The 26,960-nt window shown below is 52.7% G+C and overlaps 4 protein-coding genes across 5 annotated transcripts; all 4 read left to right on the top strand.

Moving 5' to 3' along the window:
• The first annotated feature begins 576 nt into the window (after positions 1–576).
• On the top strand, positions 577–12,001 carry abcc9 (ATP-binding cassette, sub-family C (CFTR/MRP), member 9). Its single transcript, XM_037242586.1, is given in 42 exon segments — positions 577–732; positions 1,165–1,328; positions 1,386–1,527; positions 1,592–1,713; positions 1,809–1,975; positions 2,045–2,146; positions 2,207–2,347; positions 2,472–2,663; positions 3,221–3,385; positions 3,462–3,617; positions 3,684–3,818; positions 3,881–4,043; positions 4,114–4,154; positions 4,238–4,380; positions 4,443–4,551; positions 4,618–4,725; positions 5,548–5,620; positions 5,677–5,782; positions 5,879–5,905; positions 6,085–6,129; positions 6,462–6,563; positions 6,624–6,708; positions 6,796–6,876; positions 7,104–7,241; positions 7,316–7,441; positions 7,523–7,622; positions 7,680–7,753; positions 7,817–8,018; positions 8,021–8,243; positions 8,309–8,378; positions 8,437–8,594; positions 8,665–8,757; positions 8,818–8,920; positions 8,996–9,109; positions 9,179–9,299; positions 9,360–9,490; positions 9,558–9,636; positions 9,975–10,083; positions 10,589–10,692; positions 10,788–10,921; positions 11,028–11,090; positions 11,581–12,001. Coding segments are annotated over 41 exon segments (4,827 nt in total). The 5' UTR covers positions 577–732; positions 1,165–1,186; the 3' UTR covers positions 11,719–12,001.
• Positions 12,002–12,206: 205 nt separating this feature from the next.
• On the top strand, positions 12,207–14,690 carry kcnj8 (potassium inwardly rectifying channel subfamily J member 8). The gene is made up of 6 exons (XM_037243737.1): positions 12,207–12,787; positions 13,034–13,182; positions 13,245–13,405; positions 13,485–13,624; positions 13,708–13,924; positions 14,050–14,690. The coding sequence occupies exons 1-6, from the start codon at positions 12,441–12,443 to the stop codon at positions 14,302–14,304; spliced, it is 1,269 nt and encodes a 422-aa protein (XP_037099632.1). The 5' UTR covers positions 12,207–12,440; the 3' UTR covers positions 14,305–14,690.
• Positions 14,691–14,887: 197 nt separating this feature from the next.
• Positions 14,888–16,528, top strand: echdc3 (enoyl CoA hydratase domain containing 3). Its single transcript, XM_037243735.1, has 6 exons — positions 14,888–15,058; positions 15,268–15,389; positions 15,453–15,550; positions 15,611–15,811; positions 15,881–16,059; positions 16,144–16,528. Exons 1-6 carry the CDS (start codon positions 14,919–14,921, stop codon positions 16,295–16,297), a joined length of 894 nt encoding a protein of 297 aa, XP_037099630.1. The 5' UTR covers positions 14,888–14,918; the 3' UTR covers positions 16,298–16,528.
• A 143-nt stretch (positions 16,529–16,671) lies between these two features.
• On the top strand, positions 16,672–18,905 carry atp5f1c (ATP synthase F1 subunit gamma). Of its 2 annotated transcripts, XM_037243685.1 has the most exons (9): positions 16,672–16,780; positions 17,213–17,247; positions 17,343–17,474; positions 17,550–17,757; positions 17,835–17,978; positions 18,058–18,122; positions 18,202–18,357; positions 18,485–18,581; positions 18,794–18,905. In XM_037243685.1, exons 1-9 carry the CDS (start codon positions 16,701–16,703, stop codon positions 18,795–18,797), a joined length of 921 nt encoding a protein of 306 aa, XP_037099580.1. In that variant the 5' UTR covers positions 16,672–16,700; the 3' UTR covers positions 18,798–18,905. The 2 variants fall into 2 exon arrangements, with proteins under 2 accessions (XP_037099580.1, XP_037099581.1); XM_037243686.1 differs by lacking the exon at positions 18,794–18,905 and having other exon boundaries at positions 18,485–18,585.
• The last annotated feature ends 8,055 nt before the right edge of the window (positions 18,906–26,960 follow it).

Below are 26,960 nucleotides of genomic sequence, written 5' to 3'. Positions count from 1 at the left end.
CATTTAAGCCAAATTCCACGATGGTGTCACAGATGGGCAAATGAAACACTACAATAAATGGCATCGTTGGGGTTTCTGTTCTAGATTTCTCAATCATATTACTATTTATGAATTTGTGATTTTTCCAAATGGACCAATTAACATTTGTTGAGCTGCGATCTTCCTTTAAATTGCATTTGCATTAGAAGCGCAACACAACCCCCTCCCAGTCGTAAAGTTTTGGAAATCTGATCGTCGACGTTGCGTCAAGGTAGCAGGAGTTAAACCCAATTTAAGTGGAAGTTAAAAAAGCGCTGCCTTCATATTAAAGTGGCCGTCAGTGACGCATATCTGAGGGGTCATACGTCACTTTCGTCGCGCACACGCACAACTTTAGATTTGATGTGTGAGAAAGTTCTATTTGAGCTTGCCAGCGCCAAAAAGATCAAGTTTGGGAGAGCGTTTTTGTTATGCAGGCAGAAACTAAAACGTACATTTTATTTTGAAAATGACCGGAGGTAGTGTGTGTGCATTCCATCGAACAAACGCGCGTCAGAATACCGAGCAGCTGATCCAGGCGCGCGTCTAAAAATAATCAACTTTATTCTCCCCGGTCAGCTCACACCACAACATCTTTTCCTCTTTTTTTTTTCTTCCACCCCCCCCCCAGCCTCAATCTTATTTTTCATTTGTCCTCCAGCAGGAATGAAAATTTGTCCGTAAGGATTGCGGGACTTCTGTCTTCTTGTTGAGGTAAACCTTGGACTTTTCATTTCCACTTTTCTCACTGGGAAAAAAGTTAAGACTCTACCCTCGTAAGCTGCGTGCGCGGGTTATCATTGACTTATTCACGCAACTATGACATCATGGTCAACATGACGTCACCAGCGACCAATTAAAGGAGTTGGACTATGTTTGGCACATCTGAAGTGTGCGTAGATAGTTGAGTCGTATATGGAGGAGGGCGTCAAGTGTCTTTAACGCTCACAAAAATTCTGCGGTGCACTTTGAAACAACTCTATTTTTCATTTGATTTGATTCTGACCCATTTGCGTCTTATGAGTGGGAGGTTGAATGCTCCAATGTTCCCAAACGAAGAATAGCCGTAGAGCACTGCTAAGTGGCAGCCATGTTTGTTTGGCCCCTTGTCAGCTCGCCATTTCTTCTTAACGTTGCGCTTGTCAGACGGCGGCAAAGAAGCGCGGCCATGGGCTTGTCGTTTTGCGGTGAGAACGAGAGCGGCTACAGCGTGGAAGACGGCGTGCTGAACAACGGCTGCTTCGTGGACGCCCTCAACCTGGTGCCTCACGTCTTCCTGCTCTTCATCACCTTCCCCATCCTCTTCATCGGTGAGTACACGCAACATCAGCACACCCGAGACGTCATCACTCGTGTGTGTTTGTCAGGATGGGGCAGTCAGAGCTCCAAGGTGCAAATCCATCACAACACGTGGCTGCACTTCCCGGGACACAACCTGCGATGGATCCTCACCTTCTCGCTGCTCTTTGTTCACGTCTGCGAGTTTGCCGAGGGCGTGGTGTCCAACAAGTGAGTTGACTCTCCGTCACCCCGACGCTGGATGATGCTGTGTTGTGTTTGCGCCTCACTGTAGGATGATGGTCACCAACCACCTGCACCTCTTCATGCCAGCCTTCATGGGATTTGTGGCGGCCACCACGTCGGTGGTGTACTACCACAACATTGAGACCTCCAACTTCCCCAAACTTCTCCTGGGTGAGATTTGCATTACAATGATAGAAATCGTTCAACCGTTTGCTGCTGCCATCTAGTGGCGGGGGTCCAAAACGCACTCCGATTGTCGTCCGCAGTGCTATTCATCTACTGGGTGCTGGCCTTCATCACCAAATCCATCAAGCTGTGGAAGTTTGCCGAGGACAAGGTGGACGTCCACCAGCTGAGAGTCTGCATCACGGCGCTGCTGGTGCTGCTCTACGGCCTGCTCATGGCCGTCGAGGTCAACGTGATCAGGATCAGGGTAGACCAAATGATGGAAGGTGCGGTAGGGTCAAGTGCGAGATGGCTGATTTTGATGTGGTCCCGGCAGAAGTACGTCTTCTTCGCCAACCCTCAGAAGGTGAAGCCCCCCGAAGACTTGCAGGACCTGGGGGTCCGCTTCCTGCAGCCCTTCGTCAACTTGCTCTCAAAGGTGAGAGGACAGGCCGATAGCCCTTTGCACGCTGAGCTCAAGCTCCGCCTCCGTTGCTAGGCGACGTATTGGTGGATGAACCCCCTGATCATGGGGGCCCACAAGAGACCCATCGAGCTGAAGAAGATCGGCAAACTGCCCATCGCCATGCGAGCTCTCACCAACTACCTGCAACTTAAAGACGCCTACGAGGACCAGAGGGTGAGTTCTGCAGAACCGTTCCAATCGAAGAACGCCTGCGCTAATATCGGTGAGCCGGTCTATGGCGTTTTGCATTATAAGTTAGCATGAAGCTAGCAGATCGTCAGCTCCACGTCTTCCGCAGACGGCCGAGAACCCGGAGCGGGCGCCGTCCATCTGGCGCTCCATGTATCGGGCGTTCGGGCGACCCATCTTGCTGAGCAGCACCTTCCGCTACCTGGCCGACCTGCTGGGCTTCGCCGGCCCGCTCTGCATCTCGGGCATCGTCCAAAACCTCACGCCGGAGGGAGACGCTGGCGCCACTTCCGACAAAAAGGTGAGTGAGGCAGGCGCCTGCTTCGATCGAGCGGAGTTGTACTTAGCGTGTCCAGCAGATGGCGCTACGTTTCGTCATTCAAATCCCGCCGCGGCATTTTGGCGCCGAAGAAAGCCATTTGGTCGCAAAGGGTTCCCATCCCCAAAGAGTGATTCGCTAAAGGTGGAAAAATCTCAATGTTGTCATATTTTTGTAAAGGTGACGCCGTTTCTGTGCTCGTTTTCACACCGGAATAATTCCGCGGCCGTCGGCCAAGACAAATCACTTAGCGTGTTTACACGACTTGATCTGATTATCGAAATTTCGCGTTGAAGATGGGTCGTTGGGTGGTCCCGCCGTCCAGTCAATGACTCACTGGGTGTGATCACAAGACTCTCTGGGAAATATTTTACCCTTGCTTGTGTTGGGAGCGGTGGCCTAGCGGGTCACTCGTCTGCCTCGCAGCTCTGAGGTCTGTTGACGAGCACCCGCCGAGCGGTCGCTTGTTGTCACAGCTGAACGGCAGATGTCCGTTTGGATCGAGACACACCATTAGGTACAGCTACGTGTGTGTGTAGGAGAGGTACTTTGGCGTCCACCACATGCTGTTCACCGAGCTGGTCCAGAACACGTCGGTTCTCGCCGTCCTGCTCTTCCTGGCGCTGGTGCTGCAGAGGACCTTCCTGCAGGCGTCCTACTACGTCACCATCGAAACCGGCATCAACCTGCGCGGAGCCCTGCTGGTGAGGCGCCGCGGCGTCGTTTGCGGCGTGCCGCACGGCTCACCGCTCAGCCCCTTTTTGTTCTTCCTCCACCCAGGCGATGATTTACAACAAGATCCTGCGTCTGTCCACGTCGAACATGTCCATGGGCGAGATGACGCTAGGCCAGATCAACAACCTGGTTGCCATAGAGACCAATCAGCTGATGTGGTTTCTCTTCCTATGTCCCAATCTGTGGGCCATGCCTGTGCAGGTATCAGCACCGAGTCTGCCATTTTGGTTTGAGGCAACGGCTCTGAGCATTTTTTTGTTCCACCAGATCGTGATGGGAGTCATTCTTCTTTACTGCCTGCTTGGCTGGAGTGCCTTAGTGGGCGCGTCCGTCATTGTTCTTCTGGCTCCGGTTCAGTACCTCATTGCCACCAAGCTGGCCGACATGCAAAAGATCACCCTGGTGAGCGTTCTTCTCCCCACTTCCGACGTGGGAACCGGCCGCCAAGACTTGTGTTTTTGCAGGAGCACTCCACCGACAGGCTGAAGAAGACCTCGGAGATCTTGAAGGGCATCAAGCTGCTGAAGCTCTACGCTTGGGAGAACATCTTCTGCGACAGCGTGGAGGAGACGCGAGGCAAAGAGCTGACCAGCCTCAAGACCTTTGCCTTCTACACTTCCATGTCCAGTGAGAAGACGGTGGAAAAGATATTGTTGTTGGAATGCCCTTGCTATCATGCTCTTCTGTCCTTGTGCAGTCTTCATGAACGCCGCCATTCCCATCGCCGCCGTCCTGGCGGTAAGCTCCTACCCGCAAATAATCCGACGAATCATGCTGACCGGTGGCCGGAACCTTCTAAATGTCTGAGAACCTCCTCGCAGACCTTCGTCATGCATTACTTCCTCACCAACACGGGTCCGAGTCCCGCGGAGGCCTTTGCCACTCTGGCGCTCTTCAACATCCTGGTCACGCCGCTCTTCCTGCTGTCCACCGTCGTCCGCTTCGCCGTCAAGGCGCTCATCAGGTTGGGCACCTCCCTGGTAGAAATCCCCAAAGAGGCAGAAACTTTTTCATCTTTTGCCGCAGTGTCCAGAAGCTGGGCGAGTTCCTCCAAAGCGACGAGATCGGAGACGACAGCTGGAGGAACGGCGAGGTGTCCGTCCCATCCGAGGCGGCCAAGAAGCACCCTGGAGGGGCGAGTATTCGCCGCCGCCGAGCTGCTAACTTGCTAACAAGCTAACTTGTCTTTGTCTGGCTGAAGACCAAAGCCATCAACAGGAAGCAGCCTCTCCGTTACCAGATGGACAACTACGAGCAGCCGTCCAGGCGGCAGATGAGACCCAGCGAGACGGAAGATGTGGCCGTCAAGGTCAGATTTGATTCCAGCACCTTTTTCTTTGGGCGAGCTCTGAGCCGCTTTCATCCAATCTGCAACGTAGCGAAGATCTGGAGCAGATGTTTGTTATCACGACGACGTGACTCCCGAGGAAGCGGCCCATTCACACGAGAACGTCTTGCCCCGAGAGCGGCCTCGCTTAAGGCGACTCTTCCTGTCGCATCCCCGCGGGGCGATGGCCCGCTCATTAGCCCGGCGAGGGAGGGGGGGGGGGTGATTCGGAACTCGGCCGAGGCCCGGACTTTTCCAGCTCGGTCCCGAAGGTATTAACCTGGGTCGAGGTCAATTACACTGGGAAAAGCCCGCTTGGTCTTTACGCCGCCGCTGTCGCTTCCTGTTCTCGCGTTTGACATTTGACGGCCTCGTTAATTTCACGCAGCGCTTCCTTTGTCCTTTATCTGCTCTCACACTCCTCGGGGAGTAGGAAGTCACGTACGTAAAAATTCTGATCAAGTCGTGGGCTGAAAAAGCCAGTCGGGTTTAATTGACTCACAAACGACTCAACTTAGCATGAAGCTAACACATGACGGAAGGCTCTCACGACATGTTCCAGTGGAGATGGCGCTTGTGGGCCGGTGTCGCGCTGAGAGGGAGTTCTGGAGGGAGGGGGGGGGGGAGCCCTGATAAAATAAACTTAACGGGAACAAATAAACCAAACAGAGGAGAGGAATGTGACCGCCGGGAAGCGGCGGGCAATCTGTTTTGGGCTTAGCTGTTAGCTTCGCCGTCCGTGGCAGAGCGTGACGAAGCTGGAAAAAAGCAAAACAAAAAAACAGACCGTGAGCTTTTTTTCAGGTGAGCAACGGATGCTTCACCTGGGGAAGCAACCTGTCCACGCTGAGCGACATCAACATCCGCATCCCGACAGGTGACATGATCGCCGCTGACGTTGAATCCGCTGGTGGCAAACGTTGCGCTTTTCAGGTCAGCTGACCATGATCGTGGGCCAGGTGGGCTGCGGGAAGTCGTCGCTGCTGCTCGCCATGCTGGGCGAGATGCAGAGCATCAGCGGCCGCATCCACTGGAGCAAGTAAGTCTGGCCGGAGTGGAGTGAGAAGCTTTTTTGCACGTGTCGGCGCTTTTTGCACCAGCTTCTGACTTCCTCACCCTCTCGGCCACCCGATAGCCAGAGGTTCTGCCAGGGGCCGTTCAGGTACTTTCCTTCCTCCAGAACTTGCATCGGCGATCTCACTTGATCCGTGCAACTCTTTTTTTTTTTTTTTTAAGGTGATGAACTGTCACCATGGAAACGTTTCCTCAAAAGCCGCCTTAGACCGCATGTAGCATGTTAGCATGTGTCGTTAGCTCACGCTAAAGTGCTACCTTTGACAGCCACCTGGAAGCGGCGGAGGACGAGGCCGGTGACCACGCCGCAAGGTAGCGGACAGACCTGTGACATCATCCACCCCCCCTCCCACCCATCATAGTGTTTTGGCTCCTTGAATCATCATTGCTGGAGAATTGTTTCTTTTATTTTGATCATTTTACTTTCTTTTTCTTATTTTTGAAGTTGGAGACTTTGTGTGGATCATTTTGTGCTCCTTCATGATGGCATCCTTAACACTCATGAACCTGAAGCCAAGTGTTTTTTGCCAACTTCATGTTCTTGGCGTGGATGTGTGAAAAGAAAAAGGCTCCTCCCTCCCTTTCTTCGTTCCTCCCTGGGCGAAACTTCGTTGTCCTCACGCTTGTTTTTGCTCCGTCCTTAGCAAGAACCGCTACTCGGTGGCCTACGCCACCCAGAAGTCGTGGCTGCTCAACGCCACGGTGGAGGACAACATCACCTTTGGGAGCCCCTTCAACAAGCAGAGGTGACAAAGCGGCGCTGGGCCCAAGAGCTTTTTGACTGATTCTGGATTTTGCCATGTCAGGTACAAGGCGGTGATCGACGCCTGCTCTCTCCAGCTGGACATCGACCTGCTGCCCTTCGGAGACCAAACGGAAATCGGGGAACGAGTGAGCCTCCCTCCCTCCCTCCCTCCGGCTTTGCTTGCACGTTACCCCGTGTTTGCTTGAGTGTCCGCCCGCTTTCCCTCCCGCCAGGGCATCAATCTGAGCGGCGGGCAGCGCCAGAGGATCTGCGTGGCTCGAGCGCTCTACCAGAACACCAACATCGTCTTCCTGGTGAGCGGCGAGGCGTCCCGAAAATCAAGCGGCGTAATCGCATTAGAGCAATTAGATGGCGTCAGACGGAAGCGACGCCCGCCCGCCACGTGTTTGTTATCCCGTCGCCGCGGCGACGGCAGCTCCGCTTGATTCCGATCCTCCGTCATCCGGGCGAGGTTAAGCGGTGACGCCGCCGCCTTGGGAAAACGTGCCCGTTGTCATGGCGACAGCTTTCTTCTCCCTAGGACGACCCCTTCTCCGCCCTGGACATCCACCTGAGCGACCACCTGATGCAGGACGGCATCCTCAAGTTCCTGCAGGACGACAAGCGGACCGTGGTTCTCGTCACGCACAAGCTGCAGTACCTCATCCACGCCGACTGGGTCAGTCCGAGTCCGGCCGAGCGAGCGTGTGGGCCGTCGAGCGGCGCCTGAGCGCAAACTCGCCCCTGCTTCAGATCATTGCTATGAAGGACGGCTCCGTGTTGAGGGAAGGAACTCTGAAGGACATCCAGACGCACGACGTGGAGCTCTACGACCACTGGAAGACGCTCATGAACCGGCAGGACCAGGAGCTGGAGAAGGTTAGTCCTTCCCTCCCTTCTTCTCTCTCTCTCTCTCTCTCTCTCTCTCTCTCGGGCCTCTGACGGCTTTGCTCCACGCAGGACATTGAGCAGGACAGCCAAACCACCCTGGAGAGGAAGACTCTCCGCCGAGCCTTCTACTCCCGAGAGACCAAAAACCAGATGGACGACGAGGATGAAGGTAGGTGAGCTTCAAGATTGCCACGATGGCTTTCAATCCACCTTGCCATCCTTTCAGAGGAGGAAGAGGAGGAGGAAGATGAAGACAACTTGTCCACCACCACAAACAGGAGATCCAAGGTCCCGTGGAAGGTGAGATGATTTTGATCCTGACTGTCATTGGCCATGGTGACCACCATGACTCGTAATTGTCAGGACTGCTGGTGCTACCTCTCCTCGGGTGGCTTCTTCATGGTCTTCCTCATGATGTCCTCCAAGCTCCTCAAGCACTCGGTCATCATGGCCATCGACTACTGGTTGGCCATCTGGACCTCCAAGCGCACCAACCAGACCATGGTGGTGGGATCCAACGGGACGTGCCAGGTCCAAGCGGTCAACAAAAGCCCCGCCGACTCAGAGGTCCGCTAGCGCCATGGATGGATGCGTTTGCAAGAGATGTTGCGCAATGTCTGAACCGGGCCCGCTTGCAGGACTCCTTCTACCTGACGGTGTTCATAGTTCTTTGCGCGGCCGGGATCGCGCTGTGCCTCATCACCTCGCTCAGCGTGGAGTTCTTGGGGCTCTCTGCGGCCACCAACCTCCACCACAACCTGCTCAACAAGATCATCCACGCTCCTCTCAGGTGGGTCCTTCTTCACAGAGTTCTTCTCTGGCGGGAACTGGATTGTCCGTCTTTCCTCTTCCCAGGTTTTTTGACATCACCCCCCTGGGGCAGATCCTCAACAGGTTCTCAGCTGACACAAACATCATCGACCAGGTACGTCTTTGTTGGGCAATGCGGATCCTCGCTGACATCTGGTCTGCTTGTCCTCCAGCACATTCCTCCTACCCTGGAATCCTTGACGCGCTCCAGCTTCCTTTGCTTGTCCGCCATCGGTGTCATTTCCACCATCACGCCTTACTTCATCATCGCCCTGGTGCCCCTGGCCGTGGCCTTCTACTTCATCCAGAAGTACTTCCGGGTGGCCTCCAAGTGAGTGAGAAGCTGCCGAGGTTCTTCAGCAGGTGTCGGGACCAATTTTTCGATCCACCCCCCCCACCAGAGATCTTCAGGACCTCGACGACTCCACGCAACTTCCCCTGCTGTGTCATTTCTCCGAGACGGCTGAAGGTCTCACCACCATCAGAGCCTTTAGGTAACGGCGCCGTCGTGCATCCAGAGGAGCCCGCAACGGACATGATGATTTGCCCTTCAGACACGAGGCCCGCTTCAAGCAACGCATGCTGGAGCTGACCGACACCAACAACACGGCGTACCTCTTCCTCTCGGCCGCCAACCGCTGGCTGGAGGTCCGCACGGTGAGGCTCGCCTTCTTCTGCTGGTGTCGTGATGACCTTGAGAATCATCCGCTGATGTTCTCTCCCGGCTTTCAGGACTACCTCGGAGCCGTGATCGTGCTGGCCGCGGCCGGCGCGTCCATCTGGGGTTTGCGTTGCGGCCAACCGTACGGAGGTCTGGTGGGCTTGGCTCTCACCTACGCCCTGACGGTTGGTTTCGTCGGCGGACGACAGAAGCTAAAGAACATCCAAGGAACATCTACTTGCGTTTCACTGCAGGTCACCAACTACTTGAATTGGGTGGTGAGGAACCTGGCCGACTTGGAGGTGCAGATGGCGGCCGTCAAGAAAGTCAACAGCTTCCTCGGTACCGAGTCTGAGAACTACGAGGGATCCATGGGTGAGTCGGCCGCCGCCGCCGCCGTCTTTGGAAGCTCCGAGCAATTTGTGTGTCCCGCAGATTCTTCTCAGATGCCGGAGACGTGGCCCGAGCACGGAGAAATCAAGATCCAGGACTTGTGCGTGCGCTACGACCCCATGCTCAAACCCGTGCTCAAGCACGTCAACGCTTACATCCAGCCGGGTCAGAAGGTCACTATTCCAGATGGAGATGGCCGGCCGTCCGAGTCTCCTTCTCACGCCTCGCTTTTCTGGCCAGGTGGGAATCTGCGGCCGCACGGGAAGCGGCAAGTCCTCGCTCTCCTTGGCCTTCTTCAACATGGTGGACATCTTTGAAGGTGAGTCTCCTCATTCTTCTCTCCTTTTGTGTTGACGTGTGTGTGTTTCAAAGAAAAATGTTCCCGGCTTTCCGAGCTTCCCTTTTTTGGGAAAAGTGGCGCGAAGGCCTGACTGCTGTTGACATGAACCAAGCCATATGAGATGATGGTGGTGGAGATGTAAACAACTGGCCTTGAATCCATTCTTTTTTAGTTGGAACAATAATCATGGCGTATCGCACACTTGGCAGATGAAAGGCATTCCTCAACAATTTGATTTCCATTCGATGTCTTCCACTTTTTCCACATTGGAATGCGTGTTGCTTTTTTGGATTGTCTTCTTCTCCTTTCTCCTCCAGGAAAGATCGTCATCGACGGGATCGACATCTGCAAACTTCCCTTGCAGACGCTGCGGTCTCGGCTGTCCATCATCCTGCAGGACCCCATTTTGTTTAGTGGCTCCATAAGGTACACACACACACACACACACACATGGCTGAAGAGACCACTTCCTGTTTATGTTCCAGCCTGGCTGTTTGATTTAAGTTGTAGTCTTTTTTTTTTTTTTTTTTTTTTTTTGGGAGGCAGCTGCAGTGCTTCCAATAAATCTCGCCAGGGCTTTTTTTGGATCGTTTTCCTGGTCCTTCACTTTCTATTGTTCGTATCAGAGCACTCGGGTTGGCCAAATATAGCGGACTTGTCAAGTGGGCAACTTGTTCCTTTGAGAGGGGCTCTGGAATGGAGCCTTGCGGAACACCGCTCTGCTGCTTTTTCTCGCAGCAGGAAGTGGGCCAGAGACCTCATGTGACTTTTTGCCTGGCCGTGTTTGTTTGGACTGTGCGTGCGTGCATGCGTGGGGTGAACGGTCGAGTGTTTCACACCGCTCACCGCGTGTTTCTCGGCCCTTCTGACGCATTTGCGCAACAAATGTGGGAAATGAATACGGGACGGCAAGCGGCGTGACCTTCCGCAGGTTCAATCTGGATCCGGAGCGGACGTGCAACGACGGGCGCCTGTGGGAGGCGTTGGAGATCGCGCAGCTGAAGAACATGGTCAAGGCGCTACCGGGAGGACTCGGTACGGATGCCGGCGCCTTTGCTTTTACCCGGGCCGCCGACGCCTTTGCTTTTACCCGGGCCGCCTTCTGATTGGTTGCCCGTCCCGTTTTGCAGATGCGGTGGTGACAGAGGGCGGCGAGAACTTCAGCGTGGGGCAGCGGCAGCTCTTCTGCTTGGCTCGGGCATTTGTGAGGAAGAGCAGCATCCTCATCATGGACGAGGCCACCGCCTCCATCGACATGGCAACGGTGCGTGCGTGATTGCTCGTGTGCGCCCGGCCACAGTGCAGTGGAATAAAATGTTCCTCAGCGCCAGATGGAGAGCGACCATCAACTTGTGTTTCTGTGCGTTCAGGAGAACATCTTACAGAAAGTTGTGATGACGGCGTTTGCCGACCGCACCGTTGTGACCATCGCAGTGAGTGTTGCACGTTTGCTTCCTGCTTGGCCTTTGTGTCCTTTTCCAGCTTCTTGTCATTTCCACTCAACTTGCTTTTCCTATCGTTTGCCATTCTGTCCTGTTCTGTCCCGGCCGTCCCGTCCCGTCCTGTCCTGTGCTAACCCTTCAGCACCGCGTCTCTTCCATCCTGGAAGCTGGGCAGGTGCTGGTCTTCTCCTCTGGGATTTTGGTGGAATGTGACTCGGGTCCCAACTTGCTAGCACAGGAGGAGAGCCTCTTCAGTGTGCTAGTGCGAACACACAAGTAGAACCGGACCGGACCAGCCCGGCCCACGTGGACTCGGCCCCCCCCCCCCTATTCTCTTTCCGTTTCTTCTTCTTCTCCTCGCCACCGGGGGCTGGTTCTGGTCCTGGTTCTGCCAGAGACAACCTGGTTAGTAGCAAAGAGTAACATTGTTAGTTGAGTTGCTCAGCGTGTGCCCTGCTCCCCCCCTCCCCTCCCTCCTCAGCACCGCGTGCACACCATCCTGACGGCCGACCTGGTGATCGTCATGAAGCGCGGGAACATCCTGGAGTACGACAAGCCCGAGACGCTTCTGGAGCAGGAGGACGGCATGTTTGCCTCCTTCGTCAAGGCTGACATGTAGCAGCGAGTGATCACAATGTTTGGGTGCGGCACACGCCCCGACGTTTCACTTTGACTCGGGCACTAAACGTTGAGCCCAAAAACAGAAAACTTCAGTATCATGCAACAGCATTTTTTTTTTCCGGTGCGGCAGTAACACATGTTGGGCCGAGCGCACGTTGTTTTATTCACAAGATGACTTCACTTGAGTCTTTTACCTTCTGCATCACGTGTTGCTTTGATTCCTATTCAGCATTTGTACAATGCAACCGAGTCGTGTGCATTAAAGTCCTTTTCTAGTCTTTTCAAGATGGTGACTATTTTTGCCAATCGAAAAATTTGCTGGCTCCTCCCCCGGGCGTTTTTTATTTAGGAAGGACTTATTTCTGGTGAGCGATATGTTATTAAATAGCGCCACCTGGCGGCTCGACCAAGAATCAATTTCCCTCAACTTTGTCGAATTTCAAGTCAAAGGGTGCACTTTAAAGGGAAGTTGTTGAGCTTATTTGGGCATCTTTTTGATGGTGTGTTATTGCTTGGGTGCCTTTAAATTGACGCTTCGGGAAAGCAGCGCTACCGGGTCCGGCTTGAGGAGGTCGTAAAGCCGGCCCAGCAGAGGCGGCTCCCAACCAACGCCGAAATGCGCGCGCGCGCGCCCGAGCGAGCGCACGTCAGAGGCGCTGAGACGACGTGCGTAAAAGGCGCACAAGAGCGAAGCGAGGCGAGCGAGCGAGCAAACCAATCATGCTGGCTCGAAAAAGCATTATCCCGGAGGAGTTCGGCTTGCCGGGGCTGGCGTCCCGCATGCCCCGCAAGCCGGTGTTCCGCGACCGCGTCAACAAGGCGCGCTTCATCGCCAAGAACGGCTCGTGCAACTTGGCGCACAAGAACATCCGCGAGCAGGGCCGCTTCCTGCAGGACGTCTTCACCACGCTGGTGGACCTCAAGTGGCGCTTCACGCTCGTCATCTTCACCACCACCTTCGTCAGCAGCTGGCTACTCTTCGCCATGAGCTGGTGGCTGGTGACGTTCGCGCACGGAGACCTGGACCCCGGACGTCTCGACGGCGCGCATTGCGTCACCGGAGTCAAGTAAGTGCTCACGCTGCAGCTTCAAAACTCGTGACGTAGGTTTCTGATGAGGTTTCCCTCATTGCAGTGACTTTTTCATGCGAGAAAATGTCTTTCTTTGGTCCCGCCCACGCGGCCTTCTCCCTCCTTTGATTGGTTGCTGGCTAACGTAACAAATGAAATGAGGCCATTTTTAATGTTCCATGACCACGATGGGACTGATCTCTTTTAGCAGTCACCGTTTACACTTGTGCCTGTCCCGCCCAGGTCGTTCACGTCGGCCTTCCTGTTCTCCATCGAGGTGCAGGTGACCATCGGTTTCGGCGGCCGCATGATCACCGAGCAGTGTCCCGCCGCCATCACGGTGCTCATCCTGCAGAACATCGTGGGCCTCATCATCAACGCCGTCATGCTGGGTAGTCGTCAACATAGACCGAGCCCCGTGACCCTAACGTGACCCCGCCCGCCTTTGCTCCAGGTTGCATCTTCATGAAGACGGCGCAGTCCAACCGGCGCGCCGAGACGCTCATCTTCAGCCGCCACGCCGTCATCGCCGTGCGCAACAACCGCCTGTGCTTCATGATCCGCATCGGCGACCTGCGCAAGAGCATGATCATCGGCGCCACCGTCCGCCTTCAGGTCGCTAGATTGCTATTGCGATTTTGCCAATCGTGTCCACCTTACATTGTCCTTCTGCCGCTCCGCCGTGCGTTTGCAGGTGGTGAGGAAGACGACCACTCCCGAGGGCGAGGTGATCCCCATCCATCAGATCGACGTCCAGACGGAGAGCGCCACGTCCAGCAACAGCCTCTTCCTGCTCGCCCCGCTCATCATCTGCCACGTCATCGACAAGAACAGGTGGGTCCTCCGTCGCCGCCGGCCTTTTTTTGTGGCAGCGCGTGCTAGCGTAGCACCTGGGCTCCCGCGCCTCTGCCCGGCAGTCCGCTGTACGACCTGTCGGCCATGGAGCTCCAGTGCAGCGACCTGGAGGTGATTGTCATCCTGGAGGGCGTGGTGGAGACCACCGGCATCACCACGCAAGCCCGCACCTCCTACGTCTCCGAGGAGATCCAGTGGGGCCACCGCTTCGTCCCCATCGTCACCGAGGAGGAGGGCGTCTACTCCGTCGACTACTCCAAGTTCGGCAACACAGTGCGGGTTGGTCACGCGGCGGCCGTATTCGAGAGGAAAACCGCTTCCAAATAGTCGGGCGCTGACGGGTTCTAACTAGCGGAGGAACTCTCAGTCCAAGTAGAAAGTTTGATTGTGCGCTACGACGACAGGTGGCCACGCCCCGCTGCAGCGCCCGCGAGCTGGACGAGAAGCCGTCCATCTTGATCCAGAGCATGCAGAAGAGCGAGCTGTCACACCAGAACTCCCTGAGGAAGAGGAACTCCATGCGGCGCAACAACTCCATGCGCAAGGGAGGCGGCGGCAGCAGCGGGAGCTTGCGACGAAACAACTCCGGCATGCTCTCGCCCAAAGTCCAGTTCTTCACGCCGGCCGAGGGCGGTCAGAGCGTGAACGCCGTCACCTGACAGGAGGCCTGGGTCCTGCTGCTTTGCTTTCTGCGTGTGACCTCTGCCCCCCCTGGGACCTCTTCTTCTTTGTCTTGCCCTAACTTCATTGGCAACATTTCCAGAGCTAACACCTGCACCTGCAGATACTGCAAGACTGAGATGAGGGAGTTGCTTCCAGGTTGCCATGGTTATGCTTCACTCAGCAATGATGCAGAAAAAAATAGATAGCACTTTTTCTTTCCTTTTTTTCAGGCAAAAGTGTTGCCATAGTCCTCAAAATGATCACTTTTTATAATAACCCATTTTTCAGGAGAAAATGTTGCCTTATAATGAGCCTCATCATGATCACGATTTGTCATAATCAATGTTAGTCCATTAAAAAAAACAATGAAATAAATAACCAACCATTTCCCTTTCTGAATATGACACGAATGAACATTGTTTGGCTTTGTGTAGCAAAGATTCATGACATTTTGTCGATATACTGGTGCTGATTGGAAATGAATGAAAATACGAAAAACAAAACACGGTCAAAACAAATACGGTTGTCGCGCAAGCTTGACGTCACCGGTCACCGATGTGCGACGTCACAGACCCGGAAGTGACAGGTGTTTGTTTTGAACGAGTCAAACATGGCTGCAGCGGTCCGTCGGTTGTTGCGCAGCAATGTGAGCTACGTCACCAGCTCACGTTTGCTGACTGGACGTCGGTACTTCTCAAACAGAACGGAACCGGAACCACTGACTGTGCGCAGCCAGGAGAACGGCATTAGGTGACGAACTGGCTTGAAAAAGAACAACAGTTCAATGTATTTACAATGCAAACCACAGCAGTCAACTTTGACACAGCTCGTAAATGAGTTTCAAGGTCTCTCATGAAATCGATTTTGTTCTTTTAACACGCTTTCCTTGTTCTGCTGCTTTCTGTTTGCTGTAACTTCATGTCAAAAAGTTAAACATGTGAATTTCTGTACCTTTGTAGAAGAATAATACTGAACAATCCCAAAAAAAGGAACGCTCTGTCTCTGTCCATGCTGGAGTCTCTCCGAGAGGACATCTTGACTGATGTGGACAGCCAAGATCTTCGAGTTATCATCATATCAGGTATCCCATGGAAATAATATGCATAGTTTGCCACTTTCTCAACTTGTGTCACTATTGTGTTAGCTGAAGGTCCCGTGTTTTCCTCTGGCCACGACTTGAAGGAGCTGACGTCAGCCCGGGGTCGAGAGTATCACACCCGTGTGTTTCACACGTGCGCGCAGGTTAGCCGCTTTACCCGTCTGTGTTGAGCGTATTTATTGAGGTGTCTATTGCACGGCCAGGTGATGACTCTGATACAAGACGTGGCCGTCCCCGTCGTCGCCATGGTGAATGGCGTGGCCACAGCGGCGGGCTGCCAGCTGGTGGCCAGCTGCGACGTGGCGCTGGCGTCCGACAAATCCACCTTCGCCACCCCGGGCGTCAACGTGGGGCTCTTCTGCTCCACGCCGGCCGTGGCCATCGGCCGAGCCGTGCCCAGGAAGGTGACGCTGAGGCTATTCATTAGCATCGTTTGTTAACATGAAGCTAGTTTGGTGACTTGTGCCCGGCAGGTTGCCATGGAGATGCTTTTCACGGGCGCTCCCATCTCCGCCCACGACGCTTTGCTGCACGGGTTGCTCAGTAAGGTTGTTCCGGAGGAGCGATTGGAAGCGGAGACCATGGCCGTCGCCCGGCGCGTGTGCGGGGCCAGCCGACCCGTGGTGGCCCTCGGCAAGGCCGCCTTCCACAAGTGCGCGCCGTGACGCTTGAATGGCGACGTGGGCACATTTGCTTTGCTCATCTCAGCTCTATTCTGTCTTTTTTCCCCCCCAAGACAAATGTCTCAAGGACGAGATGCGGCGTACGCCACCGCCTCCAAGGTGATGGTGGACAACCTGGCTTTGAGAGACGGCCAGGAGGGAATACGAGCCTTCATCGAGAAACGCAAGCCGGTGTGGAGCCATCAAGTGGAAAACGTCCACGAATGACGCGCGTTGCTCGGACGGACCTTGTGGACATCATCAGACCTATTCCTGCGTGCCTTAAAGAGCTGCATTGTGAAGGGACATTTAATTGAATTTAATGGTACTTAAATACCCATGTTTAATTTTAAATGTTTTTTGGAATAATTAAGCACGATTTTTGTTTCATGTATAGTGTTTATATTCAAACTGTGCAGATTGTTACAGCATATACAATACAACACTATTCATTTTTGGTTTTACTGTATTTTATTGTTCGTCATTATGGTTTGGTACTTTTAAAGTCAAGTTTTTTTTTGTTTTTTCTTAATCGACAATACAAAAAGAAATGATTGGGATTCGTTCATCTGATTTTCCTTGCAAGTCCGTGAAGGCATCAGCGGTGCCTGCGTTTCTCTTGACTGTGCGCATGCGCAGTGCTGCCAGTCTGACCTTCATCGGAGCGAACATGTTGGCCAGGACCAGCGCCTTGGTGTTCTCCCCACAATGGTAACGAAAAGTCGCACTCTGCCACTGTTTTCTCGATCACTTCTGTTGCGTCGTGTCTCCAAGTGCGTCTTGTGCAATGGACGTGAACCGTGTTGGGCCGAACTGAAAGTTATTGAAAGCTAAAGGACGTGCTAACGTGGAGGCCGCGGCTAATGAATGACAGCGGCTAGGCGGCTAATGCTAAATAAGACGGTGACATTGTCGTATTAGTGCTGTTATTTTAAGCCAACACCGAACTCAAGTGTTTTAAGACAAACCACCTCGTATTGCTCAGCTATGCCTGCAGCGTTGGCAGAGATGAACACACATTTGCGCAAGTGTCCCCCTTTGCTGTCCTTTTACAATAAAATCAAAAGTGGATGAATGCTTGTGCACAATGCAACATTTCTAGTGTTCTGCGCAAGTTGCATTCATGTGTGTTTGTTTTAACAGTGGGCAGATCAGGAACATGGCCACCTTGAAGGACAGTAAGTTCATGACGTCCTGGTCCACTGATGTAAAATTAGATATTGTGCCGCGGCACGTTGTCAACTGAACTAACGGTGTGTCCGATTGCGTCTAGTCACCATCCGGCTGAAGTCCATCAAGAACATCCAGAAGATCACCAAGTCAATGAAAATGGTGGCTGCCGCCAAGTACGCTCGGGCTGAGAGGCAGCTGAAGCCCTCCCGGGTCTACGGCACCGGAGCCCTCTGTACGTGCACTTGGAATTGGTCCCGGCGCCCTCTTGAAAACAGCAAAAGCTTGACTCCTCCGCTGCGTCCCGCAGCTCTCTACGAGAAGGCCGAGATCAAGGCGCCCGAGGACAAGGCGGCCAAGCACCTGATCATCGGCGTGTCGTCGGACCGTGGGCTGTGCGGTGCCATCCACTCAGGCGTGGCCAAGACCATCAAGAATGAGATAGCCAACCTGACGGGCAGCGGCAAGGAGGTGATGGTGGTCAACGTGGGCGACAAACTTCGAGGTCTGCTGCAAAGGTACGAGTGCGCGCCGAGCCCGCCCCGTTGCGCCCACCGCCGGCCGTGCGGCTGACGTGTTTTTGCCCGGTGGTCAGGACTCACGCCAAGCACATCGTGCTCAACTGCAAGGAGGTGGGCCGCAAGCCCCCCACTTTTGGCGACGCCTCCGTCATCGCCGGCGAGCTGCTCAACGCCGGCTACGAGTTTGACCAAGGAGCCGTTGTCTACAATCGCTTCAGGTCTTTGACTTGCCCCCGTCCTCCTCAAATGTGTCTGCAAGTAGCTTTGTCATGAAAGAGAAATGTTCTCCCCATGCAGGTCTGTCATTTCCTACAAGACGGACCAAAAGCCGCTTTTCTCCAACGACGTGGTCGCAAACGCAGGTAAGGTCTCGGGCCGCCTTTGTCCCCAGCCCCTCCCGCCAAGCTCTGCGATGCAACCAACTCGGGCCGGTCCCCGCAGAGACCATGGGCGTGTACGACGATATCGACGCCGATGTGCTGAGGAGCTACCAGGAGTTTGCCATGGTCAACATCATCTACCTGGCGATGCGGGAGTCATCCACCAGCGAACAGAGCGCCAGAATGACCGCCATGGACAGCGCCAGCAAGAACGCTTGTAAGCCGGACCCGCCTTCACCGTTTGGTCGCAAACTTTCTGGGTCAGGCGTTGATGGGTTCTTCCTGTTGTTGTTTTTTTCTCCTCCCCTTTTGATCGACAACGCGCCTCCGCACCCGCTCGTCAGCCGAGATGATCGACAAGCTCACCCTGACCTTCAACCGCACCCGACAGGCCGTCATCACCAAGGAGCTTATCGAGATCATCTCCGGAGCCGCCGCGCTGTAAGTTTTCATCTTCATAGCTTCGTGGCCTTCAAAACCTTCTAATGCTCTCGCACGTTTTGCATCGATCCGCTGCATTCAGGAAATGAGCCTTGCAGGAGGTAACCCGGTAGACGTCAACGTGCTTTGACTTAGTTAGCCGCTACGTTAGCCAGCAGTGTGGTTTTGTTGATTTCTTGTTATTTGGAACGACGGGAATTCTTTCTTGGCAGGTAAGCGACGAGGTGAACCCCGACGGACGTTTCCGAGCGAAGCCGACGTGTCTGGCCACGTTTATGCTTGTGTTTGTAAAATATACGCAGAGAATAAAGACCTTAAACCATCCGCTCGATTTGTTGCTTTTTTCATGCAATTTCACAGGATAAATTTGGTTCAAATATTTTTGTGAATTAAGATTAACAGTGACACATTTGTAAGTATATTTCATATAGTTGGACTAAGTTCATTTTGTTTTCACTTGTCAATCACTTCATTGGTTCTTTTATCTTAAACAAGATATTTTAGGTCGCATGACCTGACATGTTTGGGCTTGTACTTCCGCCTTCATCAGAGTATATATTTCATATAGTTGATGTATATTTCATATAGTTTTATTCAAACTGAATATTTAGTCATTATTTCCACATTTACTCTAGTTTTCCTTTCATACTTTTTTACTGGCGTATACATGGGCTAGCTTGAAATTGTTTACATATATTCTTTTGATAAATTTGCTGTTTATTTAATTCTAGTTATACGCTAACTTGCAAAAGCCCACCACCAATCTTAAATGAGCGTCATCAAGGTTAAACAAACCATGATCAAGAGCAAAATGTTGCTATCAATAGAGGCTTTGCAGTCACGTGGTTTTATCACGTGATTTTGTGTTATGCCGCCATCTTGGCGGTCAACTCGTCAGCTCGTTCCTACGTGTTTGTATAGATTGTTTGATTTCTGCGCTACATTTTCACCGATTTCATCCGAATTATGGCTGATTTGCTATCCAACGAAGTTGGGCATTTGGATGAAGAATCCAAGAAACGTTACTGTCCGGGTGTACCTAATGGAGTGTCCACTAAGTTGCAACTCCACATTTTGGCCGCTAGGTTGTGCTGTCGGACAGCAAATGCCCTCACGCTGCAAACAGGAGCTCAAAGACGCCGGAAGTCGGTGAGTGAAAGATTCCTTGTCACTTTTGTATATCCACTCAACACGCTTGTTACGTTTTCATACAAACTCGTATAATAGTGACATTTATTGTGTGTTCGTTGTGCGCTCACAATATAACAAAATCGATAACACGGTGTCCTTAGAAGCTCTGTTTTGCCTTTTGGGAATTTCTGCGTGGTTACGCAGCACGTTTACATTAAAAAAAAAAAAGAAAGAAAGAAAGAAAAAGCGCTCCGTTGATGTGGTTTAAAGCAGTCGTGTACATATTCCACGTCACGCCTGTACCTGCTTTTGTTAATCAATTTAACGCATTTCTTTCCAAAAGTAAGCGATTATTTTTTGTATTATGATTTTACTTAATAGCACGAAAAGTCAATATAATGAGTGCTTTGATGTGTTTTTCATTGAGTGGATCGAGTCTCAAAAGCTGACAAGTTCAAGTCTGCTTAGTCCCACTCTTTTCCTTGCGCATCATTTGAAAAGATTGCCATTGACTTTTTATCATCGTATACTGTTGTTATTGTGTCTTTCCGCCATTTTCTGTTTTGTCATTGGCCCGAATGGTCTTATTGCTTGCGCTTTGTTGATGAGCTGTGACCACCTCCATCTTGATGCACACACGTGAATAGAAGCTCAAACAAACACAAAATGTCTTGCAAATGGTTTTGCGGAATGCAGCCAGGCTGAGAACCAGCGTGCCGTAGCGGACCTCAAACTGCTTGGAAGGGAAAACATTTTGTGTGCATTATGAATTGACTCATTGACAGAATCTTGGCTTTAGTGTGTGTGTGTGTGTGTGTGTGTTGCGCTGCCAGTCAAGTGTCGGGTTGCGCTGGTTGTGGCTCTATGATAGATGCTGGTTGCCCCCCGACCCATGCTGGATGGATGAATGTCACCCAAGCTTTACAGCCACGCTTTGAAGTGTGTGTGTGTGTGTGTGTGTCCTGTGAGTATGGCCCAGCGTCAGTGTCCCGCTGAGCGTGGTAGCCCCCAACCTTTTCCTGTCCAAACCACACGTGTAACCAAAACCCAGTGTGTGTGTGTGTGAAGGCAAATCATAATTTGAACGCATATTGCTCAATGTTGCTGTTCACTGCTGAAATGTTTGTGATTTGCTGACAAACTCAGCTGTTCCGTTTTCGTAGTCAGACGGCCGCATTTTGGAACAAAGTGAATTGAGGAGTTTCATTGAGACAAAGGTAGTGCTTTGCCGCCCTCTTTTGTCATCCCATCGCGGCTCCGGCGCTTCCCGTATGCCACTTTCTGATAACCTGCCATCACTTCTCTCCTCCGCGTTGGGAAAAACGCCGAGCATTTCCTTCTGAGCCACGTTCGCGTCCGTCCTTCTAGCCGCATGCGATCACACGCTAATAGCTCTCCAAAAAGCGCAATTGCTCTCCAATCCTTTTGGGGGATTGATGCTATGATAGGTGTCGGATACACTGGTGAGGAAAATGAAAATAAAATGTCTTAAAAATCCCTCTTCTTCTTCTTGTTGGTCGTCGGCGTCTCGCTGCCGCCGCCGCCGCCAGCAGCAGCCGGCGTGTTTGTCGGGCGTGCGGGAGATTAGAGACGCCAATGACAAGCGCGTGCGGCGGCGGCGTCTGATAGCGGATCCGCTCTGAATTACAGATCAGGCCTTTTTTTCAAACGATCTTTTAAATAGTCGCCGCGGGCCGCCACTTCTCATTGTTATGACACTAGTAGCATATTTGGGCGGGAGAACCCGCGCTAGCGCTTATTTAAATGAGACACGCACGCACGCACACGCACGTGCTGGGAATTAAAAGCAAGTCTTATGAAAAGGACAAAAAAAGAAAGGACAAATTGTAATTAGTTGGATTTTGCTGTGTGGAGTCCATTAAGTGTTTGGAGCGACGAGGCGAGTCTTTGATTGCCTGGCTGGCGTGTCGCGCCTTCGCTCATTTTGATCGCTGAATTAACGCCACATCCCCTCGCAAAAAAAAAAAGCATTTTTCTTCCCCGAGCGAGCGAGCGAGCGGCAGCCATGTCAGGAAGGAGGAGGAGGAGGAGGAGGGAGGCCCTGCAGTGGCACCGGCGGGGGCCGGGCGGCGCTGTTGGCCCACTCGTCCGGGAGCTCTTTGTGCTCGTGGTGGAACGCCCCCTACTGGAACCCGCGCTGGCTTGCAGCGAGCGGGCTAATGGTGCCCGTTGTTTGTTTACTTGTCCCCAAAACGCATTACGCAAGGGAGCCAGCCGCCACAGAGGAAATACACAAACAAGCTTCCTGTTTGTCTGTCTGCAAATAGCCGCACCGGCGCCGCCGCCGCCACGGCAACAACCGCTAATGCTACGCTAGTCGAAAGAACCCACGGCGACCTTCGGCTACTTTCGATTCTTTTTCTCTTTTATTTTTCCCTTTTTGTTGACCTTCCTTTCCCATATTCTCACTTCATTTCCTTCGCTGCCCTCCTTTCCTTTAGCATCCTTTTGCTAGCCTTTCATTTCCTTTTCTATCCTGCAGATAAGAAGAGTGTGTGTGTCCATAAAAAAAAATTACATACATACATGATGAAATAAACACATGGGCACGCTAACATTGAGCTGTGTGCAGCAGAGCCGCGGTGTTCCTGGAGGCCCTAGAAAATGAGAAAGAAAGAAAAAAGGGAAAAGCCATTAAATCCGACATTTTTCACCTTGGTTTGCACATTGTCACGGATCAGAGGCGAGAAGAAAATGGCGGGCGATGAAATGAAAAGAAATGTGTTTTCACATCAGTCAGATGCGCATTTTGATGCTTTGTGTGCTGTGGCCATGGTTGTGCCGGTGACGCGCACAGCGCGGCTCACCTTCAGGCGGCACGTGAACGCGAGCGCTAAGATGGCGACACGCAAAAGCTGCAAAAATGTTTGACCGCGTGTGAACAAGCTCCAATTGAAAGATTCTGCCACGGCGGCGCCCCAGGCTCAACTTTGGTGCTCGTAAATATTCAAGCAACTTTTTCTTCCTGGACTTTTCCCAGCGTTTGTGCAGTCAAGCTAAGATATTCATGGCCTCCACCGAGCGGCATAAAGACGGCCACCTTTGACCTCTCGCATTCAATTAGCCAGCGCGTATCGGTGGAGATGCGGCCGGCCGCCTGTCTGCCAGTGGCGTTCGTAGGTTTACCCGGCCCTTAGCGAATGTGTGTGCGTGAAGATGTGTGCAGCCAAGCTGGACTAAAGGCCCGGCTCAAACGTGGGCTTAAAGCTAGCTGATGGTGTGACAATCGCGCTGCGTGCGTGCGTGCATGAGATCGCCTTTTGCCATGACGTCACGGGGTTTCAGTCTATTTATGCCCTGTTGTTGTTGTTGCACTGATGTCTGTCAACGTTTGGCGCGAGGCCTTGCTGACTTTCTGACGTATCGCCGCGCCCATCAAACAGCCGCCGCGTTGGGACAAAACGTGTGTTGAAAAGGCCCGGCCGGCCGGCCGGCCGCAAAAGTGATCACAATGATTTGGCTCTGAATGGCTCCTTTCATGCTCAGAGAGAACAAACAAAAACAAATTACGAGATAAGGTAGGAACCCTGGAAAAGTCCCAAATACACCCAAAATGATACTTGTTGCCTTAATTCAGTTTTAAAATAAATATAATTGTTCACTTTCAGTAATTTGGCTCTTCACGCGTTTTAATTCACTCTACTTGATTGCAAATACACGCACATCTACATTTTCTTTTTTAAAAACAACAAAGTAAACAAAGGCAAATTAATCATCGTATTGTCTGTTAATTTTATGCCATTCGAAACGCCCTAGACAGGCTAATGTAAGTTAGCATGGATGCTTCTTTTCGTTAATCACGCTGCGTTGATTTGAGTTGAGCTCAGTGCTGCCCTGGCATGTGTGGCACAGCGCGGTACTACAAGCGCGCAACTCTAAATTGCCTGTTTAGTGGAACCTCCATTCACAAACTCAATTGGAAAACAATATAAACTCCAAAAGTGAATTATTCGCAACCCAACTTTATTAACCCTTTGAAATGTTTGCGATAACGGGAACGAATGATGGCCGTCAACATTGGCGTACATGCAGTCAGAAGCGGCTTCCTCGTTTTGCCACCTTTGCGGCGGCGTGTCATTCCCAAAGTTGACGGAGTGTGACGCCACGTAATTGCTTTGCGGAACCTCACGGCGTCGATATGAATAATCTGTCAGCCGAGGTGGAGGTGGAGGCCGCCGTGGCAATCGCTGGCGTGCAGCGGCGGGGAGCGCGGCGCCCCCCCCCCCCCCCGACGATTGCGCTGGCCATCCGGAAAAAACATATTTGGACTTTCCTTCTTGGCCGCGCACACGCACTTCTTATCTGCGTGTGTCGAGAGGGGGGGCGCACGGTTAGCCTCCTATCTGATGAGCTGTTGGCGGGTGGGCGTGTCCAGAAGTTTCTTTCCGGGAGCAAAGAAAGGGGAAAGGTGGACGAAAGGATGCAGGAAGGAAGGATGGAGGAAATGGAGGAAAGAAGGAAGAGTGCAAGTACGGAAAAAGGAGCACAAGATAGCTTTTCGTTTGCTGAAATTCGGTTGGTGAACATTGTATGTGCACGCGCGTGCGTGTGTTGCAGTAGATCCAGCATGTTTGTTTTGATCAGAGATCTTGTTTGGTTGCCTCACATTTCATCATACCGCTCGCTTATCTGCTTTTGCTGCACACACACAGGCGCGCGCGCGCGCTCTTGTATTATTGAACGTAAGAATGTCTGTGCACGCGCACGTGAGACAAGCGAGTGTCCTTTCTTCTTTTGTCCTTGCTGTTTGTTGACACGAGCGCCCCCTCGGGGCTCCGGTTCCCACGCGACCCACGGGAGCGTTTCCCCTCGCAGCCGATTGGGCGTCCGTCCGTCCGTCGGCCATCCTAATGGCTTCCGACGCGGGGGCGGAAAGCGAATGTAAATAAGGCGATTATGCGTCCTAACGAGGGCCAACCAACCTGTTGACATGATGGCGCTGCTATTTTTAGTCTGCTAATAAGCTTGCGTGGGATTGGCCGCGACGCTGTCATGGGAGTCGCAGCCTGCGGGAAAAACTCGCTCCGGCGCAATCTTCCATCCAGTCTTGGCCTGGCCCAGATGGCTGGAAAATAGACTTTTTCCTTTTTATTATCATCAATTAATTTTGAATGACATTATCTTTTCCCCATCTACAGTGGACTTTTTTATTTTCTTAGGCCTGGCTTGATGTCGAATTGGTCAAGAGGTTTCACCGGTGTTTAGATTGCGCCGAGTGTAGCAGAAATCCCATTCTATGCAGATTAAAAGCAGAAATTTGGCACAGCGGGATGGCGGCGGCACTGTGGGAACAGCGAGTAGGGAATTCAGTGTGCGAGCGCTTCCCATTTTCATGGACGACATCAAAAGTCCTGGCTTGTTCTCTTTTGACCGGCAACAAGATGACAGGAAGTTGTTCTTTTTTTCGGGGGGGGGGGCACGGGTGAACTTTGCACGTACCGGCTTGTTTTCATGTCAGGGAGGACATCAGCAGTACTGTAGACCAAACACACACATACACACTCGCTTGGCCTCCCCCGCGCCTCACCTGTAAGCTTTTACCTGCAGCCCCCACCCCCCCGTTTTCCTTCCAAGCCGAGCCCCTACCTCCCTCCCTCCCTCCCTCCCTCCCGGGCGGCTAGTCTTTCCGATGCCACTCAGCCGTTACGTTCTCAAGGGAAGCGCAGACTTCTGGCGCCGCGCTGTTTGGGCTCGCGCACACACACACACACACACCGCAAATTAGGTGTATTGTTGCGTCGAGCGGGCAAAAAGTCATCTGGAGGTTTTGCCCTCGCCTGCACATGAGGGCCTCCATCAGCCCCCACACCTCAAATGGTGGCTTTTAAAATGGCACGGCAAAATTTGTTCTTCATTTTAGTGCAATAAAGGCGAGTTTATTTTCTGGGCCGGCCCGGCCCGCTTGTAGACGAAGGCGCGAATTCCCCTGACTGTCTGCGACCTTGGCCTGAATGCGGCCGGCGTATTTGACTTTTAACAACAGGTCAAAATGGCCGCGCGGGATTATTTTTACAGACTAATTTGAAGCAGTCGGCTTTTTTTCCCAGCGCTTTGCCCCCCCCCCCCCAACTGGAGTAATCCGCTCATCTTGATCAGAGGCAGACGGCGGCATTTGACGGAAAATTAGACAAATAAACGGCAATAACGTTAGCCTGACCTGACCCGACCCCATGACACTCTGGCTGGGGTCGTGACCCATCAAGGAGGGGGGGCAGGCTCGCTGTGTTGCTTGGCCCCTTTAATGCACCAAAGCCTGGCCCATTAGGACACACGACACCGAGCGGCAACACCGCCAGTTGACAAAGCACTCAAATTGTTGCTTCAAACGCTGCCGAATTGACTCCTCAGCTGATACTTTGGTGACCTTTGGTGACCTCAGGCGTCACTAACCCGCCACTCTCGGCAATCAAGTGCCGCAACCGCTCCTGAAATGGCTCGCAACGTTCGCCACCCTGGTGACCGCTTGTGGCTCTCAGGTGCTGCTCGAGTGGCGAGTGAGGTGCTAAAAGTAGCGCTAAGGCGCCATATGCGTACGCTCGGTTGCCAGTGTACATCATCGACAGGGTATTCCCGGCGAAGGAGGACGAGGAAGGGGTGGGCGCTTTAATGGCATCCCTCTAATATGCATCCATTTGTGTCCGCATGGACGATTCTTATCAGAAAACGGTTTGCCTTTGAGAAAGTGCCTTTGTGTAAACAAGATAAGCCGGCGCTGCCGCAACATGGCATTTTCTTCCCCCCCGTTTGCGTACTAAGAATCCAAATGTTGTTAGTAAGACACAAGGTGCGACCTGCTAAATTCAAGGAGGCTCGGGTTGAGCCTTGAGGTCAATAGCGAAGCGCTGAGGGCCAAAACTGCTCATTGTTGAGCGGCCAGGTTCAAGAGCTTTGTCCCAATACTTTTGTCCACAGTGTACCTTCTTTCCCCCCGTGTGGAATAACATACCTTTTACCCCACATCACCCCCGTCCCATTTCCCCAAGTGGCGATGAGGGCGTCTGATAGCGATTACAAAACCGCACGCACACGCACACACGCAGCTAAAAGTGTTTTTCCAGGGCCTGGCGCCACCCGCAGCAGCGTAAACAATAAACACACACGTTGCGTACGTGCCGGTCCACGCGTGTTGTGGCGGCGGCGGAGCAGACCTCCGTCCACGTCATCGTTCATGCTGCTTGTCAACAAAGTTGTTTTGTTTAGCACCTAGGGCGTTAAAAAGGCCCCCAC

This window comes from Syngnathus acus, chromosome 23, assembly GCF_901709675.1.
Source record: "Syngnathus acus chromosome 23, fSynAcu1.2, whole genome shotgun sequence".
In the NCBI taxonomy this organism is placed as follows: Eukaryota; Metazoa; Chordata; class Actinopteri; order Syngnathiformes; family Syngnathidae; genus Syngnathus; species Syngnathus acus.
The sequence above is the reverse complement of the archived record's forward strand: the minus strand, read 5'-3'. Positions and strand labels throughout refer to the sequence as shown.

What these genes read in the sequence shown, in the direction of transcription:
- kcnj8 (XM_037243737.1), top strand. Translation starts at nt 12,441, where the DNA reads ATGCTGGCTCGAAAAAGCATTATCCCGGAGGAGTTCGGCTTGCCGGGG. An exon ending in CATCAACGCCGTCATGCTGG is followed by an intron (nt 13,183 to 13,244) that starts GTAGTCGTCAAC and finishes CCTTTGCTCCAG; the next exon opens with GTTGCATCTTCATGAAGACG. An exon ending in GCGCCACCGTCCGCCTTCAG is followed by an intron (nt 13,406 to 13,484) that starts GTCGCTAGATTG and finishes GTGCGTTTGCAG; the next exon opens with GTGGTGAGGAAGACGACCAC.
- echdc3 (XM_037243735.1), top strand. Translation starts at nt 14,919, where the DNA reads ATGGCTGCAGCGGTCCGTCGGTTGTTGCGCAGCAATGTGAGCTACGTC. An exon ending in AGCCAGGAGAACGGCATTAG is followed by an intron (nt 15,059 to 15,267) that starts GTGACGAACTGG and finishes GTACCTTTGTAG; the next exon opens with AAGAATAATACTGAACAATC. An exon ending in TCGAGTTATCATCATATCAG is followed by an intron (nt 15,390 to 15,452) that starts GTATCCCATGGA and finishes CTATTGTGTTAG; the next exon opens with CTGAAGGTCCCGTGTTTTCC.
- atp5f1c (XM_037243685.1), top strand. Translation starts at nt 16,701, where the DNA reads ATGCGCAGTGCTGCCAGTCTGACCTTCATCGGAGCGAACATGTTGGCC. An exon ending in CTACGGCACCGGAGCCCTCT is followed by an intron (nt 17,475 to 17,549) that starts GTACGTGCACTT and finishes TGCGTCCCGCAG; the next exon opens with CTCTCTACGAGAAGGCCGAG. An exon ending in GTTGTCTACAATCGCTTCAG is followed by an intron (nt 17,979 to 18,057) that starts GTCTTTGACTTG and finishes CTCCCCATGCAG; the next exon opens with GTCTGTCATTTCCTACAAGA.